Raw genomic sequence first — 21934 nt, forward strand, 5'->3', positions numbered from 1 at the left:
CCAGTTTTAGAAGATGCTAAAATTGATAAGTGGGTGCAGATGGTACCAGCCTGATCCCTCCATTATAAAATTCCCTTTCCTGCCTGTATTAGTCAGGGTTTTCCAGACAAACAGAACCAATAGTATAGATAGATAGAGATTTACTATAAGGAATTGACTCACGTGGTCATGGAGGATGAGAAGTCTCAAGATCTGCAGTTAGCAAGCTGGAGATACAGGAGAGCTGATGGTATAGTTCCACTCCAAATCCCAAAGCCTGAGAATCAGAAGAGCTGATGGCATAAGTTCCAGTCTGAAGGATGGCAGGCTTGAGACCCAAGAGCCAATGTTTCAGTTCGAATCTGAAGGCAGGAAAAGACCAATGTCTTAATCAAGGAAGTAAAGCAGGAGTTCCCTCGTACTTGCAGAAGAGTCATCTTTTTAGTCTAATCAGGCCTTCAACTGATTAGATGAGGCCCACCCACATTATGGACAGCAATCTACTTAGTCTACTGATTCAAATGTTAATCTCATCCAGCAGTACCCTCACAGAGTCACCCAGAATAATGTTTAACCAAATATCTGGGCACCCTGTGAACCCATTCGGGTTGACACACAAAATAAACCATCACACTGTCTTCCACCTAATACTTTTAGCAGACACTAATGATTATTGCCTATGTTAATTGCCTCATCAGGTGCTTAAAATGGTGATTTTTAAATGCCAACATTCCTTCTGCATTTATTAACTAGAACTCTATCAGTATGAACCTTTCCTCATCAGCTATTTGATTACTCTGAAATACAGTTTGTACAGAAAGGCTGTGATAAATTTGTCCTTTTTGATGACTTACTTTTCTAAGCAGTTATTACTAATACAACCACAAACTCCTTGTCAGTTGTCTGAATCATTTTCAGTATGGTCATTCCCAGCAGATGCTATATTAATTTTATCTTCCTACACTAGGCTCTCCAAGGGCCTTCTGACTTCTTGGAGAGCCTTCTGACTAATTATCCTCTAGACCTGGTACATGGCAGTCATTCTCAGATCTTCCTTCACCATGAATCTGGGAATTCCTTTTGACTGTTTCCTGTGTGGAAACATCTATTTTCTGAATGTCCTCTTTCCATTAGGTGGAGCACATCCTCCAATATTTCCTTGAGAAAGGTGTATGATAATTCCAAATTCTAGGTGGGAAGTGCCTTTCTTTTGGAACTCTGAAGGTATTGTTCTCTTTATCTTCCAGCTCTCAGTGTTTTTCTTAGTACCTTCAATTCATTTTCACTCCTGATTCTTTGTTTTTGAACTGTCCTTCTCCTTCGAAGTTTGTAGGATTTCCAGGCAACAGTACTATGCGTTGTACATTCAATTTCTATCTTTTGAGCTGGACATTCAGGGAAAGACTCCAGTCCTTCACTTCTAGAAAATTTTGTTTAATGATTTACTTAGTTATTTCCTCCTATGATTTTTCTCTTTCTGGAATTTCTAATATGTGGACGTTGGATTTCCTGGACTATTCTTTTAAAAATTCTATTTCTATTTTTTGGGGATTTTGCTCTGCATTCTGGAAGCTATCTTCACCTTTTCTTCCATTTCTGTTATCTTGTTTTTAATTTCCAAGAGCCTCATTTTAATTCTGAATACTTGTGGCATTGCCATTTCACTGATAAATCCTTCAATATGTAACTCTAAAATTACTCCTTTAAAAATATAACAATGTTATTATCACCAAAAACTGTAACTCTTTACTATCAAGAATCCAGGTACTCTTCAAATTTCCTCTATTGCTGTGTACATTAAAAATTCTTCTCTATGTGAGTCAGTCGTGAAATAAGTTTCATATGGTTCAATTGCTTAATACCTCTCTTAAGTTTTCTTTTAATCTTCAGTTCTTCATTTTTTTTCCCTTCTCCTTTTAATTTAAATATTGAAGAATCAGGTCCTTATGTAGAGATTTCCACAGTTTGGATTTGGCTGCTTGCATTTATGGTGATTTTATATCTTTCCTCTGCATTAACTGTAAACTGGTAATCAGATCTGAAGGCTTGATTAGAATCAGGGTTGAATGTAAGGGGCATTAATACCACAGGAGGCAAAGTGTCATCAGGAGGCAAAAAAGTTCTGATGTCCTTTATTGTCATGATGTTAGCAGCCATGAGCAGCATTGTCTTTATACATTATTTCATTAGAAGGTACAAAATGGTGGTATTATAATTCCATCTTTCCCTCATCTATTAGCTGTATTTCTACAAAGAGAACTTCCTCTCATCAACTTTTTTCATTACCTTACTTACAGTTAGTGCAGGGAAGGCAGGGTAAATTCTTTCCTTTTATTTATCAGTTTCAAAATAATGAGTTGGCTCACTAGCATCCTCCAAGGGTAGCAATGAGTTGTCTTTAATTATAATCATTATGAACACGGACATTTAAACATATTTGGTTTATTTCAATACCTTATAGTTATTATCCCTTTAGTGCTCTAATCTAATTGTACCATCTTTGACAGGAGAAAACTTCTTAAAGTTGGCTTCTGAGTCCTTTTGACATAATTCTAGTGGGTTTTTTTGTTGTTGTTGTTTGTTCAATCCTAGTGTTTTTTGATGATTTCCTTGTTTCTGGTTTGACAAGATGTTGCAGGCTCATTTGCATGACTGATGTCTGGAATCATGAATTTGAACTGAGAGTATTAATATAAAGTCATGATGTATTTTAACCCTAAAAATGTCTTTCATTGGGAAAAGCTCACAAATATGGACTGAGAAGCAATGAGTACAACTAAAAGCCCAGACTGTGATATCTTTATACTATTTCCCTTTAAATGCCATTTCCTGGGACTCCTTGAAGAAATGGCTGGGGCACCGCAGTGGCTCAGTCTCAGGTCATGAGCTCATGGTTTAGGGATTTGGAGTACCGCATGCGCTGTGAGCCCAGAGGCTGCTTTAAAGTTTTCTGTCTCTGTCCCTGCCCCGCTCTTTGAGAATTATATCGAAATTCAATTCTATATACAGACTTCAAATTAAACACCCCTTAGAAAAAGCTACAGGGAACCAATGAATTGACATTTTATATGGTCAAGTAAACAAGGTTGGATTTAAAATTTTATAAGTACCACTCTGACAGCAATTCAAAAATGGAGTAACATGCGTGTGAGCAGCAGCTGCACAGGTGGAGGGTGCTCAGTTAAGGGGATTAGTTGTGATTCATCTTGGATAGGGGAAGGCCTAACAAACGACAGTAACAGTGGGGGAAATAGACTGATTTGCTAGTTATTGAGAAGCAGTACCCTCCGGTCTTAGTGATTGAAGATGATGTGGTGGGTGGCGTGTGGGAGGGGGCAGGTGCAGAGTACTATTTCTGTGCCTGCGGCAAGCTTTGGAAAAGCCCTTAGAATGGAGGGGGGGGGAGTAACTCGTGGAGGAAGTCCTCCCCCCCGCCCCCATTTTCCTATGCACTGGTCCTACAATAATTAGGTGAATTTGAGAATGTCCTGCACAGGTGGGCAGTCTACCCTTTGGTAACCAGCAGCCCTCCCTAAGCCTGGAATTCAGTCCTCTAAGACTTTTCGGAAAAACTAATAATATAGAGGCACTTTTGGCCTAGCGGTTGAGAATTACTGGACAGAAATCTCCTGATATGAAGCGAGGTCTCCAAGTGGGGAAGGAAGCACCTTGCAGATGACCGCTAATCCCAGTCGAGATATTAATTATTGATGACCAAGGAAGGGGCATTGACTGTTTCTTGAAGTTACGCGTTGAGCAGAATTTTAAAGCCACCAAGCGGAACGTGTGGAAAATAAGCTGTTCAGTAAATCATTTCTTCCCTTTGCGAGGCTGGAAAATCCCTTTTTAAATGTGGCCAGGGTGACAAGGATACAGAATGGGCAGACAGAAGACTGGTGGCCGCGTTTATGGAGGAAAAGTCAGAGGGGCAGGAGACTCCATCAATGTCTCTTTCCAGCCAGCATCAGCCGCAGGGAGCCAAGAACCTCCCTTGCCCTTCCGTGGGTGGCCCGCGCCTGGGACTTGGCTCCAACCTCAGCGCCTGCGCAGCACAAGGCGTCAAGCCCGGGAGAGGCCAGGAAACTTCCACGACTACCTTCCCAGGCCCCGCCCCTTCCTCAGAATCAAGAGGGAGGAGCGTCGTGCGCGCTCGCACCGTTGCAAGCGCCAAAGCCCCACCCCCAGCTCCTGCCTAAGGTTCTGGCCCGCCGCTTCGCCCCTCCCCACATACCTCTGCTCCAGATCCATTTCGGAGGCGCAACCAACGCGCCACGCAGTAGGAGGTACGAGCACGAGCCCGTGCGTACGTAAGCGCGCGCCGACTCAGGCGCAAGGAGGCCCCGCCTTTTCGTCCCGTCCCGCCCCGCCCCCGTCGGCCTCTCCTCCGGCTACTCTCCTGGCGTTTAAGATCCCGGCACCCGCGCGCGCTCTGCAGCTATGGAGGTACCTGGGAGCCTGTGCAAGAAAGTCAAGCTGAGCAATAATGCACAGAACTGGGTGAGTCGGGGCAGAGAAGCGAAGGAGGCTCTGGGAGGCTCTGGTTGCAGCTCGTTCCGGAGCCGCTCCTTCCCTCCCGCCTCCTCTGCATCCTCCCTGGAGCTCGGGGGATGGTACCCGAGGCCCGCGGCGCCTTCCAGCTGGGGCGGTGGGGGGTGCCAGACGGGCTGGCGCGGCGGGGGGTCTCGAGCTGGGCTCTGTGTGCGGTCCGACCCACCCTTCGTGGGAAGAATGCTCCCTTACCGTGCTCCTCGACTCAGATGAGACCTCGCGGAAAATCTTTCGGGAATGAGCTGACGGCTACGGAAGCGTGCACCCCCGACAGGGGGATGCTTCCCCGCATCTCTTGGAGTGGCCAGAAGGTCTGCAGAGGAGGCGAAGGCGGGCGCATTTTCATTGCGTTCGTGGTTTTCCTTGGCTCTGCCAGTGCATTTATCCCAGGTTTGGATCCATCGCCACGTCTTTCCATTTGCGAGTTTCAGTGTGAAGGGAGAGTACCCAACAATGTGGCCATTCATGAGTTGAGACTGCTCTGAACTGAGGTTCTTTGTGGCTCAGTATTAAATCGGAATGTTTGACAAATAACATGGAGCTTTAAGGACTCGATTCCTGGAGACAGTAAGGTATGGGTAGACTAATGGTTTATAACGTTTAGCAAGGACTGCCAGTTGGATTTGATGGTTAAGTGCTGTGTCCTCAGGAGGTTGTTTCCTTCCTTATTTCTTTGATGAGAAACAGCCTTAAGATACTGTAAGTATAGAGCAGATTGAGGTGGGGGAGGGGGAGGTGGTGTCCAACTTTGGAGTCAGGAAAGGCGCTGGTTTTAAGTTTAGATGGGTTTTTATTTCACAGTACAATCCGATCATGAGGTTTAATTTTAAATGCAACCTCGTAAATCATCATTAACCTTGATGAGTTAAAAAAAAAAAAAGCCATTTCAGGCAAATATTCATTTGATGTGAGTTTATCATATCTGTTGTTACTTAAGATTCTCACCTGATTCCTTTCTTCTTTTAATTATTTAATCTTATGTGATAAGGAGGGAAAGGAATAAAAGGTGAATTAGAACATTGGAAAGAGCACTGGACTACTGGCCTGGTCTCTGGTTCCAGCTTTGCCATTTAGTAGCTGAGTGAACTTGAGGAAAAACATTCTATTTCTTTAACCCTTAGCTGTCTTAACAAGGGTGTAATAGTGTGCACTTCTCTAGGTTGTTTCGAGGAGCAAAGAAGATAATGAATTTGAAAGCGCAGTGCAACCACTACCATGTAACTTGGTGTGGCTCTTGTACCTCATGGTGTTTTTCAGTTCGTGAAATAAGGTTGGCTAAATTAGGGTATTTACAGATGATTTCATTTACACCGTCCATAATTTATTTTTTAACTGTTTGCCAAATAGGTGTTCATTCTTTGTAGAGACCTTTGCCACTGATGGAGAAGATGAAAAATGAGGGACTCCATGCTTTCCGGCCAGGTGCTCATGGCCTGGTTGGGGCTGGAAGTGACATTTGCCAGGTGATGAGTATTTCAGACCACAGTGACTAGTGCAAGACATGTTTTATCGCGGTTTAGAAGGGAGATTAGTTTATCCTAAATGTTTGGGGAAAGTTTATGGAAGAGAAATGTGCCCAGATTTGTGAGGCAGAGAGGAACTGTATGAATAAAGGCTGGAAATAAGAATTAATAATAATACTATTTTTTATAGAAACAAGGAAACCTTGTTTAACCACTCTGGAGAATTTTTACCGAGGAGTGGAGAGAAGTTTGAATGGGTAGGGTGGGGCTAGGTTATGCAGTTGTTAATGTTAGCTCAGTTAAGACTTGATTCCTTGGGAGATTTTTGGTGAGGCTAGAATTTTTAATTTTCTGGGCCTTATAAGTCTTTTTTTGCCCCAATAGAGAACATCCGTCATATTTTCCTTTCACATATTGAAGTCAGCTGATACACACAAGTGTGAAGAACCCATACTCCTTTAAAGTTTCCATCACATGATGAAAGTGGATTTCCAGGAAGGTTGGGCTACTGAGGAAATTAGATACTGTTAGAGCCTAGATGTGGAAGTCTTAGAAAACAGATAGGGTTATAGTGAGGTCTAAATGAACTAATAGATTTAGAGCGTGCTGGTACATGAACACTGTTTAAGTTGTTCTTGGTATTGATTTATCCGATGCGAGGGTGCAAAGGGCCGGGTTAAAGCGCCTGTGGGAATAGCAGAATAGGTGCATTAAAAACACACAAGGAAGAGTAAGAAGGAGCTGACTAACTAGAATTAGGGAATAAAAGAGGGAGGCGTGTTAAAAGTTGGATCCTGAGGTTTTAATCTTGAGAAATGGGGAGAAAAGTTGTGCCGTGCTGGGAATTTGGGAAGTAGGCTGGAGGCTGGAGTAATGCTGATAAAAGTTAAACACTGAAGGAGAATTTACTGTGTGCCCAATACAGTTTTAAATGTCTTACTCAAGTTAACTTACTGAATTTTTGCAAATTTCTGAAGTGGATATCATGAGAGATAGTCATTTAAAGCTGCCTGGGCTCAAATCTGGGCTCTGCTCTTTACTAACCACATAACCTTTGGCTAGTCACTTGATTTCCCTGTGCTCACCTGTAAAATGGAAGTGTTGGTCTCACTGGGATGTTGTGAAGATTTAAAGGAGCATATACAGTATGCCTGGCATATACAGTGCCTGGCATACAGTTACAGTGCCTGGCATATAGTAAATGTGTATAGTTCTTATTTTTACAGTTATCCTATTTATTACAAGTAGTATTTCCATATTATAGATGAAGAAACTGAGGCACAGCGATGTCATAGAGTTTCTTAGTGGTGGATCCAATTTTAAGCATGCTGCACACGCAAGACAGCTTTTAGTAGATATGCTCTCCATAGGAATATAGTGAGAGCCACATAATGTAGTTGAAAATTTTCTAGAGGGTCCATTGAAGAAAAAAGAAACAGGTTGAAATAAATTTGATTAATGTCTTTTATTTAACCCAACATATTTAAAACAGTCATTTCAACCTAAATGTAACTTCGATACTATCATAACATAAAATTACTAAGATATATTACTTAAGGGTGTATTTTACACTTACACATCTCAATTCAGACTAGCCTCATTTCGAATACTCAGTAGGGACACGTGGACAACATGATAGGGACTGAGGTGGGTTAAGATTGGAAATAAAGATTTGATGATTAAATTTGAGTTAGAGAATGAAGAGAAAAATGAGAGACTAAGTCCTAAGCTTTGGGTAGTATCTCCTGTGAAGGAACAGGTAAGAGAAGGGGCTTCATGATAGCTAGGAAAGACCTAGGAAAATATAATGTTCTGGCATTGGGGAGCATTATTTAGTATTAGAGGGAGATGTCTCCATACATCTACAAGAATGGTTAAAGAGAAATCAGGAATAAACTTGCTTTGTTAGCTTCCTCATACCTCAGTCTGACAAAGGATCAGATGTAATGCATTTCATTCTCCATCTGACTGAACCTTTCTATACTGAAACCAGCTTTTTTCTTTTTTTTTCTTTTTTAGGTTTGTTTATTTTGAGAGAGACACAGACAGTGTGAGTGGGGGAGGGGCAGAGGGAGGGAGAGAGAATCCCACACAGGCTCCACGCTCAGTGCAGAGTCTGACATGGGGCTCGAATTCGTGTAACTGTGAGATCATGACCTGAGCCGAAACCAAGAGGACACTTAACCGATTGAGCCACCCAGACGCCCCAATGTGGGACTAGCTTTTATCTGCCCTCAGGAGTGTGTGAGTTGGGCTGAGGGAGATGTGGGGCACTCAGTTCAGGTCCAGGGGTTACTCACCCATTTGGTAGAATCATGTTGGGTTGAATTCCTTGCTTGGACCTGCCTTACTGGGGAGTTGGAGCCTCTAGCCCACGGAGTGGTCTGACATTCAGAAGCAACCTGTAGTCTCATTCTGGTTTGCCTTTCCATACCCCTATCTCCTGCTACTCCCCAAATTTCCATAGCTCCATATCTCCAGCCCCAACTTTTCTTCTGTACCTTTCATCCTCATGGTTTTACACAAGCCTTTCCTTGTGCCTGGGCTGCATGTTAACCTTTGTCACTTCCTAGAATCTTCGCAGAGCTGTGGGCTTGTTTATCATGCAGTGGCCCTCCCTCCTGTGTGCGCACACTCTTACACATTGCTGAATTGGGTATGCACCCCTGTATTATGTTGCATGCTGCCACTATCACGTATTATGTAGTGATATTTCATTACAGATGTTTTGTGTCTACACTGAGCTTCTCATATAACAAGATGGGGATAAGGAATATGGTACATAGTAAGCTTGGGTGCTTCAGACATTAAAATACTTAGATAACATTAATATCTCTGCACAGCTTTAGAGAATATGCTTCATATGTGGTAGGATTCAGATTATAGTTTTGTCACCACCTGTGTGATCTTGGGCATGTTACCGTAATACGTTTGTGCCTCATCCTCAAAGGTAATAATGTGAATAATAAGATACAGCTTATGGTGGACCTATATCTCCACTAGGAGATAGTGCATATCTCCTAGGGTTATAGTGCGGTTTATTTTTTTAAGTTTATTTATTTTGAAGGGGTGCCTGGATGTCTCAGTTGGCTAAGCTGCTGACTTCAGCTCAGGTCATGATCTCGTGGTCTGTGGGTTTGAGTCCTGCGTCAAGCTCTGTGCTGACAGCTCAGAGCCTGGAGCCTGCTTCCGATTCTGTGTTTCCCTCTCTCTCTGCCCCTCCCCTGCTTGCTCTCTGTCTCTCTTTCAAAAATAACAATAAACATTATAAAAAAAAATTTTTTTAAGTTTATTTATTTTGAGAGAGTGTGCACATGCACACGAGTGAGGGAGAGGCAGAGGGGGAACCCTAAGCAGGGTCTGTGCTGTCAGCACAGAGCCCCGTAGGGGTGGGAGTGGGGGTAGCTCCATGTAACAAACCGTGAGATTGCAACCTGAGCCAAGATCAAGAGTTGGATGCCTAACCAACTGGGCCGCCCAGGTGCTGCTATAGTGAGGTTTAAGTAAGTCAGTATATTTGAAATACTATAGTGATACCTGGCACATGAACAATATTTAAGGTGTTGTTCTTCTTATTTTTTATTATTTTTATTTTTTTTTGGGGGGGGGGAGGAGGGACAGAGAGAGAGAGAGAAAATCTTAAGCAGGTTCCACGCCCAGTATGGAGTCCCATGTGGGGCTTGATCTCGCAACCGTGAGATCATGACCTGAGCCGAAATCAAGAGTCAGATGCTTAACTGACTGAGCCACCCAGGTGCCCCCTTGTTATTATTTATTCATCAAATATTTAACACCTACTCTGTGTGTGCCTTTGTTCTAGGTGCTAGGGATGCAGTAGTAAAAAGACAGAGAAGGTATTGTATTCTACCTGGGAAAGAGTTAATTAAAAAGCAAACAAATAAATGAACGAGATAATTCTCCCTTTTACCAGTTCTACCTTTTTTGAGCAGTTTGTCCCATACACTGTTAGATGCCTTTCACAGAAGGCCAGTACCTCATTCTGGATTTTGGAGGAGACTGAGGTGGAACAGAACAGAAACACGCATGCAGAACACCCAGCTTATGAAGGGCCGAGGCAGAGGCCAATATTTTCATTCTTCAGAGCATTGGCCTGGCCATGGTCAGGGGCAGGTATTGATCTGCTGCTGGAAAAATTGCCTAAAGGAGAAGGAAAGCTGGATTTCCACCAAGAATGTACTCTTACGAATGTTGACTAACAATAACAAGAACGATAGCAAGGTCTGGATCTGTGTTGTCGAATCTGATAGCTGCTAGCCACCTGTGGCAACTTAAATTTAGTTAAAATTAGTAAAGTAAGAGATTCTTTTCCTTAGCTGCACTAGCCACATTTCAGGCACTCCACTGCCTAGTGGCCAGTGTATCGGACAGTACAGTATAGAAGATTTTCATCATCTCAGAAAGTTGTATTGACAGGGCATGTCTAGATAGTAACTTTGGGGTGGCTGCCAGCATTTCTTCTACTCTCTGTGTATTTATGTATTCATGTATTCATTTTTACTCTCTTTCCAGGGCAAGAAATTTTGAGAGCTAGTGGCTACTTTGGAATCCTAGTTCTGGGTGATTCTGTAGCCCTGGCTTCTGGCATGATACCTGGCAGTATTAGCTTCCCCCTCAGCATACTTGTGTCTCTACATGTGAATTGTGAAATAAACTTTCCCAGCCTGAGCTCTGTTACATTGAATTTTGAGAAGTAGTTCTCTACTCTAGTGGCTCTCAACCAGATAAGATTTTGCCACTCCCAAGGGGGTGTTTGGCAGTGTCTGGAGACATTTTTGATTGTTAGCGTGTGCCTGTGCTGGGGGTGCTTCTGGCATCTGTTGGATAGAGGCCAGAGATGCTACTAAACATCTGACAGTGCACAGAATGGCTCCCACAACAAAGAATTCTCTGGTTCAAGGAGTCGTTATTCCTGAAGCTGAGAGACCCTGTTTCTCCGCTTTGTTTTGGGTAAGAAAAAGGGGAAGGAAATTGCATAGCTCTGATATGCAAAATTAGGAATTTAGAGTAAGATCCAGTTGATAATAACATTTTCTTATTCACCAGCTTGGAAGTTACCATCTTTTGCTCTTTTTTTTTGTATGTTTATTTTTGAGAGAGCACACACGTGTGCACGCACACCAGTGGGGGAAGGGCAGAGAGAGAGGGAGACACAGATTCCGAAGCAGGTTCCAGGCTCTGAGCTGTCAGCACAGAGCCCCCGCATGGGGCTCGAACTCACCGTGAGATCATGACCTGAGCTGAAGTCGGACGCTTAAAATTCCCAACTCTGAATTGTTTTGAAAGCAAGTTACTAAGTAATGTAAATGAAGAGAATAACTTTTTTTCTTTTTTGGTATTTACCTAAGTGGTAATTATTTCTGTGAAATGTCCTTTTCTAAGGATATAATTCCTTACTGAGTGAGTTTTAACCAATAAAAATAGTGGGAATGTTAGACATTATGTATAGAAGTCCAGTTTCAATTTAAATGAATGTAGCCGTTGTTCTGTGTCTTCTTTCTAGTTTCCTTGATGTTTGCATCCTTTCTCTGTGTCTTTATCTCTTGTATGTTTAAGTTTTTTTTAGTATATTCAGAGTTGTACAACTATGTTTAAGTTTTTTTTTAGTATATTCAGAGTTGTACAACCATCACCAGTGTCTAATTTTAGAACATTTTTTCACTTCAAAAAGAAATCGTGTACCCATGAGCAGTCATTCCCCTTCCTACCTCTTCCTTTCTCTCTGGCTCCTGACAGTCCATAATGTTTTCTGTCTCTGGATTTTCCTATTCCAAATTTTCCTATAAATGGAATCCTACAACATATGGCTTACTGCATCTGGCTTCTTTAACTTCGTGTAATGTTTCCAAGGTTCATCCATGTTGTAGCATGTTATCAGTACTTCATTCTTTTAGGTGGTCGAATCATGTTCCATTTTATGGATATATATCACATTTGGTTTATCCATTCATCAGGTGATGGACATTTGAGTTTCTGTTCTTTGGCTTTTATGGGTGATGCTGTTGTGAACATTTGTGTCCATGGTTTTTGTGTACTCTTGCATCGTTTTAGTAGTTAATATCAACATCTGAGGTAAACGTTAGTGTATTTTTGTCTGTCCAGCTTCTGAACTCCCTTCGTATGTATGGGGAGTGCCCCACTGTCACTATGGTGGGAGATGCAGGGGTCTTTCATGGCGTAATGATTTCTTTATTTATAGTTTGTCTCCTTACCTGAAATGTTATCTTATCCCCAGTATCTAGAAGGGATCAATGACTAAAATAGACTTAGATTCATTTCTCACTTCTAGGAATCTTAGAGCTGGGCTTTCTACCTGGAGGTCATCCTAGGGCCCTTCCATTAAAGGTACCGACATTTTGAAATTTTGATTCAGTACAAAAAGGTTGCTGAAACAGACTAGTTGGGTATCTATGATGTATATACAGAGTGCATACATGGTAGTTGATGGCAATCAGATAAGCCTCCTAGGGACTTAGTTTTGATTCATGAGGTCTGGGGGAGAGCCTGAGATTCGCTTCCTGATGAGCAACATCATTCCAGTGTTGCTGTGCAGCATGTTTTGGAATCTCACGGTGTTAAGTATAGTATTTTCAAGTTTTCTCAGCCTCCAGCAATGTATGAGCTTCACTTTTGCTGTTTGCCTTTGGCTTGTTAATGTTCAGAAGATTAATTCCACTTGTGAGTAACTAAACTAAGTTATCAGTGACTGTGAACTAAAGGTTTCTTCTTTTTTTTTTTTAAATTATTTTTCAATGTTCATTTATTTTTGAGAGACAGGGAGAGACAGAGCATGAGCATGAGTGAAGGAGGGGCAGAGAGAGAGGGAGACACAGAATCTGAAGTAGGCTCTAGGCTCTGAGCTGCCAGCACAGAGCCCGATATGGGGCTCAAACCCACGAACCGTGAGATCATGACCTGAGCGTAAGTCGGATGCTTAACCCACCAAGCCACACGGCGCCCCAAGGTTTCTTCTTTTTTGTATGTACTCTGCCATGTCTTCACTTTATTCACATGTTACGCTACCATCTCTCCATAGTATGTCTTGAGACATGAAAGAAACATGACTGTTACCGTTTCAGAGATTCCCTTGACAGGGAAAAATCTGTTATAAGATGGCCGACAGGACTGATAGGGGAACTCCAGTCCCTCCGGCCTGAAGACTCCCCTTCCGGGTTCTTCTTCCCACCCTGCTTGCTGCCACTGGCACCAAATTACTACTAATGAGGAATGCAGAAGTAACAGACTATAAATTGTCCCCTCTGTTGATGCTCTGGGCTCAGACCTCTGGAGGGTGATCTCTGAGCCCACTGGTCTAAAATAAACCTGCCTTCCAAGATCTCCGAGTGCCGCTTGGTTCTTCTGCCGGGTGATCCAGACCAGTTTCCGTAACACCCTTTCAGGAATACACTGTTTAGCAGTCAGCTTAAGGTGGGTGGTGGGATGGATGATAGATGTCGAGTCCAGAATTATACTTGTTATTTGGTATATGCTCATTGCTTTTACACATTCCACTTAAAAAGGCAGAGTTGCTCATAAAGTCATGATAAACTCATAAGGCATAAAATTCTCTAAATGGCATCATAGGAGAAGTTCATTTGTCCCATAGGGAAGTGGACAAAATAATAAAACTGCCCATGTGGAAATTAAGGACAGTCCAAAAAGGCACCCTGGGCCACTTGTGTGCATCATGACAGAAGTGTGTCAAATGTGTAGAAAGTGTGCACCACAATTGTCAGAGGCCATGTGAAGTTAGCCTGGTAACAGGACTGAGAGTTGTTTAGCCCTATGTGTTGAAAGTGAATAAATTCTGTTGAAATGAATCATCCCGGTTCTGCTAGACTTAAGATTGCTGAATGTTGGTCTTCATTGGCACGTTAGGCAGGGAAAACAAATCATACCTTAAAATAAGTGCCTTATATCTAACTTTTACTGAGCACTGACTAGGCACAAGAGAAGAGTTGGAACGTTGGGGAAAATACCAAGAACTGCAGCTCCCTGCGCTTGACCTACCCACCCAAGGAAGTCAAAACATATGTACATAGAAAGACACCTGAAAGTATAAAACGGTCCCTCAAGAACAGGCAAACCATATAGGCGGTAAATGTTACAGGGACTGCCTGGGTGCACACACCAGGCCACATAAATATTTCTACAAACCACCCAGATGATTAGGAAGGAAACCATAAACCTGATTTCTCTGTCCTGTGGATAGAAGCTAGGCCCTTGAAGACTGAGCAGGAATGTAGAATCAGAAGGAAACGACTCACTCTTGGCCCTTAGTGAGTCACTAATGTCATTTCTTGTGGGTGTAATTGGGGGAAGGATTTGGCCAGTGGGAGGGTGGAAAAGAAGGGAAGGGGAACTAGGAGATTGCATGTGGGAGTGGCCTTTAGGTTCTTAGTAAAGTTCAGGCATAATTCCACCTCCTTGCTATTCCGGTAGTTTAAGAAAAGTGTTTTTTAATTTACTCTGAGAAACTGGGAGGTAGGAGATTGTGGCAGAGCTTTTTTTTCTTTTTAAGATTGTTTTGTAATATGAGAAAGATCAAACATCCATAAACAATAAGCGTCCTTAGACTGCCGTCCCTGCTGCCAGAATTTTTTTAAATGTGGGAGGCAAGAAACCCTGAGGTAACATTCTTTTCTAGTGATTAAAACAGACAATCTCTGCTTATCCTATATTTTCTCCCAGCCACATCCTCAGTGGTTGGTTTATAGCTTCTCAGGTAATTTTATACATTCTACTCAATTTAAAAAGAAAGCAGGAGGTATTTTACATGGCCAGAATGAATTAAAATTCATTAGATACATGTTTCTTCTTGCCCCAAACCGAAATAACTTGGAACAAATCCCAAAGCAAAATGACCTGAGTCAAACAGGTTTTGCAGCTGACTTGTGTAGCACCCCCCCCACCCTACCCCCTTCTCCCCAGGCAGCCTGGCTGGGGGCTGAAACTAGTGACCTCTGGGTAGAGGTGTCCCTCCTCAAGAGATGAGGATATCTGTGTGGGGAACCTTGTTTTTGTTTAAGATCTTGGAAATGTGGAGCTGGAAAGTTATGTTTGCTTCATTAGTTTATTGAAGAGAAATAAGTCGGGTGACCCATATTATAATTTTTCATAAGTGATTATTGAACATGTATAATATAATTTTATTGGAAATCCATCTGTTAATGAGACGATTAGTGGGTGAGGGGTGTGACTCTTGTGGTGTACTTATTAAAAAGAATTGGCAGATTGTCCCTTTGGCCTCAGAGGATTTTCCACAATGAGTGATGGTAGGACCCAGAAGGGCAGAGATGCCTTTGTCTGGTGCACTAGGAGTACCTGCACTGTCGGCAGGGAAGTGGGAAGAGAGACCTGGCGCCTCGGGCAGACCGTTTTTAGAAGAGAGTACATCTGGAAGTTGAAGATCTGGATAGAAATGCATTCCTTTACAAAGGTCATGCTTCTATGCCTCCAAGGGTGTTTGTTCCCCATTTTGAAGACCTCTGGGCCAAACCACAACCCTGGTTGGATCTACTCTGACTGTTACATGCCTCAACCTGTGTCCCCCTGATGTGGCTGCGGAAAACACTGTCCTAGTGACTGGTATTGCTTTGAATTTATGAGTGTTGGCTTCACAGGAGTTGTTCAGACTGGCTGCCAACCACTCTAGATTTCCCTCGTCCACACTTTCACTTTTCTGCGTTCTCACTCTTCCTTCTGTCTGGAGGTGCTTCACCTCCCCCCCACCGCCCCAGCTCATCACAGGTCTTAAGTGTCCTCTTTTTGGTGAAGCCACTCTGTCTGGACATCACTTCTCTGATATTTCTTCACAATTTTGCTTTATTTACTTTTCTCCTTTCTGATATTTATTCCTGTATAACTTATATAATTTACTTAATCATTTTGGTCTTTCTTCCCCCTGTTGTCTCTTCCAGTGACCAGTGACTTTTTTTTTTTTTTTTTTTTTAAAGAGAATATGCAGGGGAAGGGGAAAAGAATCTTGAGTTGGGGAGTGGCAGGGGGGCTGGGAGAGGGCAGAGAGAGAGAATCTTAAGGAGGCTCTAGGCTCAGCATTGCAGGGCTCCATCCAATGACCCTGGAATCATGACCTGAGCCCAGATCAAGAGTCTGATACTCTATGGACAGGAGCCACCTAGGCATCCCTAGTCCAGTGGCTTTCAGGCACTAACTTGTATCATCATCACCTGGAAGGCTTTAAAATACAGATTGTTGGGCCCTGCCCCAGGGTTTCTGATTCAGTTGGCCTGGAGGCAGGATCTAATAATTTGCATTTCTGACAGTTCCCAGGATACGCTGATTCTGCTCTTCTGGGGCCACACTTTGAGAACCACCGCACTAGGAGTGAGGACCAGATAAAAGTCCCAAGAGGACAGAGATTTTTTATTGGTACTGTAAACTGTTTCATTCCTAGAGGAATGTCAAGCATGTAGTATGTATTCAGTAAATAGTTTTGAATGAATGATGAATAAAACTGCCTCAAAAAGTAAGAGCTTATAAGCAGTATCAAATACAAACACCCTATCAAAAAAGGATGCTGTCACGTACCTATTTTGTAAAGGCATGCTATTAAAAAGAACCTTAATTATGGTTTTGCTCCATAGGGAGAGAAAATAGAGACTCTAATTCATTTTGTTTTGTATAGAAAACAACATTATTGATATAATATGCATACCATTCAATTTATCTGTTTAAAATGCATAAATGGCTTTTAATATTTTTCATTTTGCAGCCATGATCACAATCAATTTTAGAGCATTTTAATAATCCCAAAAGATCCTTCTACACGTTACCAGTCACTCTCCCTGCCCTCCAGTCTCCCAGCCTGAGGCAGTCACTAATCTGCTTTCTGTCTCTCTAGCTTTTCTCGTGTTGGACAGTTCAATAAATGGAATTATACCATACATGGGTATTTGTGACTGGCTTCTTAGCCTAATGTTTTTGAGGTTCATCCAAGTTGTAACGTGTTTGAGTACTTCATTCCTTTTTGTTGCCCGATCATCCGTTGAGTGGGTATATCGTGTAAATTTTAAAATATTTTATCTAATTATCAACTGGTGGACAATTGGGTTTCCACTTTGTGGCTTTTATCAATAAAGCTGCTAGGAACTTAGGTATGTATGTTTTGTGTGGACATGTTTTCTTGTGAGTATCTGGGAGTTTAATTATTTGGTCACGTGGTAACTATATTTAACATTTTCAGAACTGCTGTTTGCCAAAGTGGCTGTAGTATTTTACATTTTCACCACAAATGTATGAGGATTCTAATTTCTCTGTATTCTCACTAGCACTTGATACTGTCTTTTTGATTATAGCCCTCCTGGTGGATGATATACGTATCTCTTTGTGGTTTTGATTTGCTGTGCATTTTTCTGGTGGCTAATGATGTCGAACATCTTTTAATCTGCTTTTTTTTGTCATTTGTATTTTTTGCTTGGAGAAATATCCATTTGGATACTTTGAGACCTGTATACATTTATGCCATTTTTGTTGAAGAATATTTGGGAAAATGATTGCATTCCTTTTTTTTGTGTGTGTGTGGAAATAAGCAATGAATTTCATATTTTGCCAATTAATTTAATTAATAATTTAATTAATCCAGCTAGTTTAATATTTGATTTAATTAATTTAACCCTCTGAGCCACCCAGGAACGCAAAAGCTCTTACTACTGTGCATTTCATGATGCCTGCAGACATTCCTTCCACACTTTGTTTAGGAGTCTGCTTCTGTGCTACCCTCTTAGAGGCCTTTCTTGATCGTCCTGGCTAGAGAGGTACTCATCCCTGATGTCTCTTTTCAGCTTACCATGTTTTATTTTTTACAGTCGCACTTGTCATGCTCTGATACGACCAAGTTTTACTGCTTTGTCTCCCCCAGTGTGATGCCAGCTCAGTGAGGGTAGGGACCCTGTTTAGTTCACATGGTATACTAGTAGGGCCTAAGTGAGTGGAAGACTGGGTTATGGAGTCCACTGCTCCCTTGTTAACTGGCACTTGGGCAAGCTGTTTAGCTTTTCTCAGGTTTAACATCTTCATTTGTAAAAACACAGGAGTAAGAGTTTTTTGCGTTCCTGGGTGGCTCAGAGGGTTAAATTAATTAAATCAAATATTAAACTAGCTGAGTTGATTAAATTATTAATTAAATTAATTGGCAATCACTGAACACCATGCTTAGGTACTGTAAAGAAAACTGTTAGTTTTAATCTTTTTCCTTGCTTTTGGCATGTTACATAGAATAGTGACGGCAAGGAATATGTATTTACTTTTTAAAGGACTGAGGTAAATCAGAATTCTTTTTTTTTTTTTTTTTTTAATTTTTTCCAGGGGATGCAGAGAGCAACTAATGTCACCTATCAAGCTCACCATGTCAGCAGGAACAAGAGAGGTCAGGTCGTGGGGACCAGAGGTGGTTTTCGTGGCTGCACAGTTTGGCTGACAGGTAAGATCAAGAGAAATAAACCAGTTAATTTCAAAAGCAGTGTTTATAGACAGTCTTGAACAAGGATGAAGGGTATTTATTTAAATTTTGAGCTATTTGTGTGTCTGGAACATCACTGCATGTACCTGGCAGCGTTGCTTAATTATAACCTATTTCCTTTTGGTAATTCCTTTTGTTCTTTACAGAATTGCTATTGAAGTAAAGGGGGAAACCAGAATGCATCTTAAAACTACTTTCTAGTTAATAGCTATGTTGTATTCTATAAATTTTTGTATGCACCAAGACCTGGATTCTGCCTTCAAGAAGCTAATGATGTAAACGATATGAAGAGAAACAGTGATAAAGACTTTCACAAAAAAGAATTTTTGCTTTGGCGTCTGATTGTTTTTTTCGTTGGTTCTCCCAGAGTCTCTCTGCGGGTCAGCCAGCGCGGGCTGGTGAGAGGGTCAGTTGATCTAGATTTTGGAGGTGGCTTTACGAATGATGGATTCTTGGGGCACCTGGGTGGCTCAGTCGGTTGAGCACCTGACTTAAGCTCGGGTCATGATCTTGTGGTTCGTGAGTTCAAGCCCCACATTGGGCTCACTGCTGTCAGCACTGAGCCTCCTTCAGATCCTCTGTCCCTTTCTCTCTGCCCCTCCCCTACTTGTGCTATCTCAAAAATAAACATATAAGAATGACAGATTCTTTCACTTCTAGTAATTGTATTTAAAATTTTGTATTTAATTGTAAATTAAATTTAATTTAAAAATATTTAATTGTATTTAAAATTAACCACCAAAATTTTATACCTATTTACTCCCCTACCAACAGTGTGGGAGAGTCCATTTCCAAGTGTCTTTTCATCAACATGGATATTACCAATCCTTAAAATTTTTGCTGATGGGTGAAAAGCAGCATTCCTATTTTCTGTGTGTATGCGTTTTTAAAAAATTTTTTTTCATGTTTATTTATTTTTGAGAGAGAGAGAGAGAGAGAGAGTGTGAGTGCAGGAGCAGGGGAGGGGCAGAGAGAGAGGGAGACACAGAATCTGAACCAGGCTCCAGGCTCTGAGCACAGAGCCCGATGTGGGGCTCGAACCCACGAACTGCGAGATCATGACCTGAGCCGAAGTGGGATGCTCAACCTACTGAGCCACCCAGGCGCCCCCTGTGTGTGTGTTTTTAATTATATGCTTCAATTGTAGACAAGTCTGATTGTTTCTGTAGGAAAGAAGACCCTGTCCTCACATTCTTCTCATCTCCTCATTCTTAAGTTTAGGTTGTTGTTAAATTGTTACTTTTCCATTGTCTACTTTCATAACACATTCTGTTCTCAAATCTTAAATTTTCATGATTGTTTTTTGTTTGAGCTCTGTAAGTAAGTTGATTCTATATCCACCAGTTCATCATCAGTCCTTTTATTATGGTGTGTCCACTCATGAGCTCTCTCTTTGGGTCTAGTTTTAAGTGTTTGTGTTCTGTTGTTGTTTCTATAAGATAGTCCTCCATTGGATTTTGAATTCCCTGAGATTTCTTTTTTTAATGTTTATTTTTGAGAGAGGAGGGGAGAGTGTGCGCACATGTGTGAGTGGGGGAGGGGCAGAGAGAGGGAGAGAGACAATCTGAAGCAGGCTCCGAGCTGTCAGTGCAGAGCCGGACATTGGGCTCAAACTCTGGAACCATGAGATCACGACCTGAGCCGAAGTCAGATGCTTAACTGACTGAGCCACCCAGGCAGCCCTGAATTTCCTGGCTTTTTATGTTTGAGAATGTCTGCCTGTCTTTTACGATGATTTGGCCAGATAAAATATATATTTGGTTCATACTATGTTTTGGAATTCTTAAAGCATTACTCCATTTTAATCTGGTATTAAATGATGTGAAGAAGTGTGAGACTACTTTGATTTTTTTTTTTTTTTTCTTTTTAGGCGGTTTCCTTTTTCATCTGGAAGCCTGAAAAATTGTTTCTTTTCCTATATTTTCTTTTAGCAGTTTTGCCTTTCTCATTTAGGCCCTTTATCCATCTGTAATTGATTTTTGTGTGTATATGAGGGAGTGGTCTATTTTCTTTTTTTTTCCATGCGGATAATCAGTTGTCTCAACAGCATACATTGATGAAGGGGCATCCTTTTTTTTTTTTTTTTCCCCTCAGTACCAACTGTGTTATGTCAGGTTTCCACTTAGGTGTGAATTTGTTTCTGGGCTCTCTGATCTATTCTTCTGGTCTGTTCCTCTGTGATTGCCACACTATCTTACTATATATTTATAAGTCTTGAAATCCAGTGGAATAAGTCCTCTTACCTTATTCTTCATCAGGACTATCTTGACTGTTTTTTTGGTGGTGGGGCAGGGGGGCTCTTTGCTTTATTGTGATTGGTTTAACTCTAAAATTTGATAGGGATTTAGTTTGGGATTCCATTGTATCTAAAAGTCAATTTGGGGGGCGCCTGGGTGGCGCAGTCGGTTAAGCGTCCGACGTCAGCCAGGTCACGATCTCATGGTCCGTGAGTTTGAGCCCCGCGTCGGGCTCTGGGCTGATGGCTCAGAGCCTGGAGCCTGTTTCCGATTCTGTGTCTCCCTCTCTCTCTGCCCCTCCCCCGTTCATGCTCTGTCTCTCTCTGTCCCAAAAATAAATAAATGTTGAAAAAAAAAATTAAAAAAAAAAAAAAGTCAATTTGGGGAAAATTGATCTTTAGGATATTGGGTAATCCTTTTCTTGAGTGTGGTATATTCCATTTATCTTACCACTAATGATGCTTATAAATACTGTTTTTCAGATTTTTTGGTGCTTGCTTTATGGTCTAGTATGTAATCAGTTTTCATAAATTTATATTTGAAGAGAACATCAGGGTGCCTGTGTGGCTAAGTTGGTTAAGTGTCCAACTTCGGCTCAGGTCGTGATCTCACAGTCTGAGTTTGAGCCCGATGTCAGGCTCTGTGCTGACAGCTCAGAGCCTGGAGCCTGCTTCAGATTCTGTGCCTCCCTCTCTCTCTGCTCCTCCTCTGCTTATGCCCTGTCTCTCCCTGTGTCTCAAAAATAAGTAAACTTAAAAAAATTTTTTTGAAAAGAACACCTATTCCCCCGATACGTGCAATGTTTTTAGATATGCTCATTAGATCAAGCTTGTTAATTATGTTGTCAAATCTTCTATAGCCTTTGCTGTTTTTTTTTTTTTTTGACAATATTTTTGGAAATGGAAGTAAAGATTTCTTTTTCTGTTTTTTTTTTCTTTTTGAGAAAGTGCACAGCGGGGGAGGGGCAGATAGAGAGGGGGACGGGATTTGAAGCGGCACTGTGCTGACAGCAGCGACAGCCCCAGCGTGGGGCTCGAACTCAAGAACCCCAAGATCATGACCTGAGCCAAAGTTGGCTGCTAAAACCGACTGAGCCACCCAGGTGCCCCGGAAGTAAAGATTTCTTTCTTTTTCTCACAATTCAGTAGTTTAATCAGGATCTGTTGGGGTACTGAGTGGGTTGTCATTTTCCTGGAGCATAGTTTGCT

At 41.8% G+C, this 21934-nt stretch overlaps 1 protein-coding gene across 2 annotated transcripts in view; it reads left to right on the plus strand.

The window, feature by feature from the left end:
* The first annotated feature begins 4234 nt into the window (after positions 1–4234).
* PAPSS1 (3'-phosphoadenosine 5'-phosphosulfate synthase 1) overlaps positions 4235–21934 on the plus strand; it is a 103923-nt gene continuing 86223 nt past the window's right edge. The window contains exons 1-2 of one of the 2 annotated variants that reach the window (XM_003985102.6): positions 4235–4476; positions 18336–18450. In XM_003985102.6, coding sequence (XP_003985151.1) covers positions 4417–4476; positions 18336–18450 — 175 coding nt within the window. In that variant the 5' untranslated portion in view covers positions 4235–4416. Of the gene's footprint in view, positions 4477–5078; positions 5100–18335; positions 18451–21934 lie in introns of those variants that run through there. The other variant, XM_023252877.2, reaches the window with a different exon arrangement.

This window comes from Felis catus, chromosome B1 (assembly GCF_018350175.1).
Source record: "Felis catus isolate Fca126 chromosome B1, F.catus_Fca126_mat1.0, whole genome shotgun sequence".
Lineage (NCBI taxonomy): Eukaryota > Metazoa > Chordata > Mammalia > Carnivora > Felidae > Felis > Felis catus.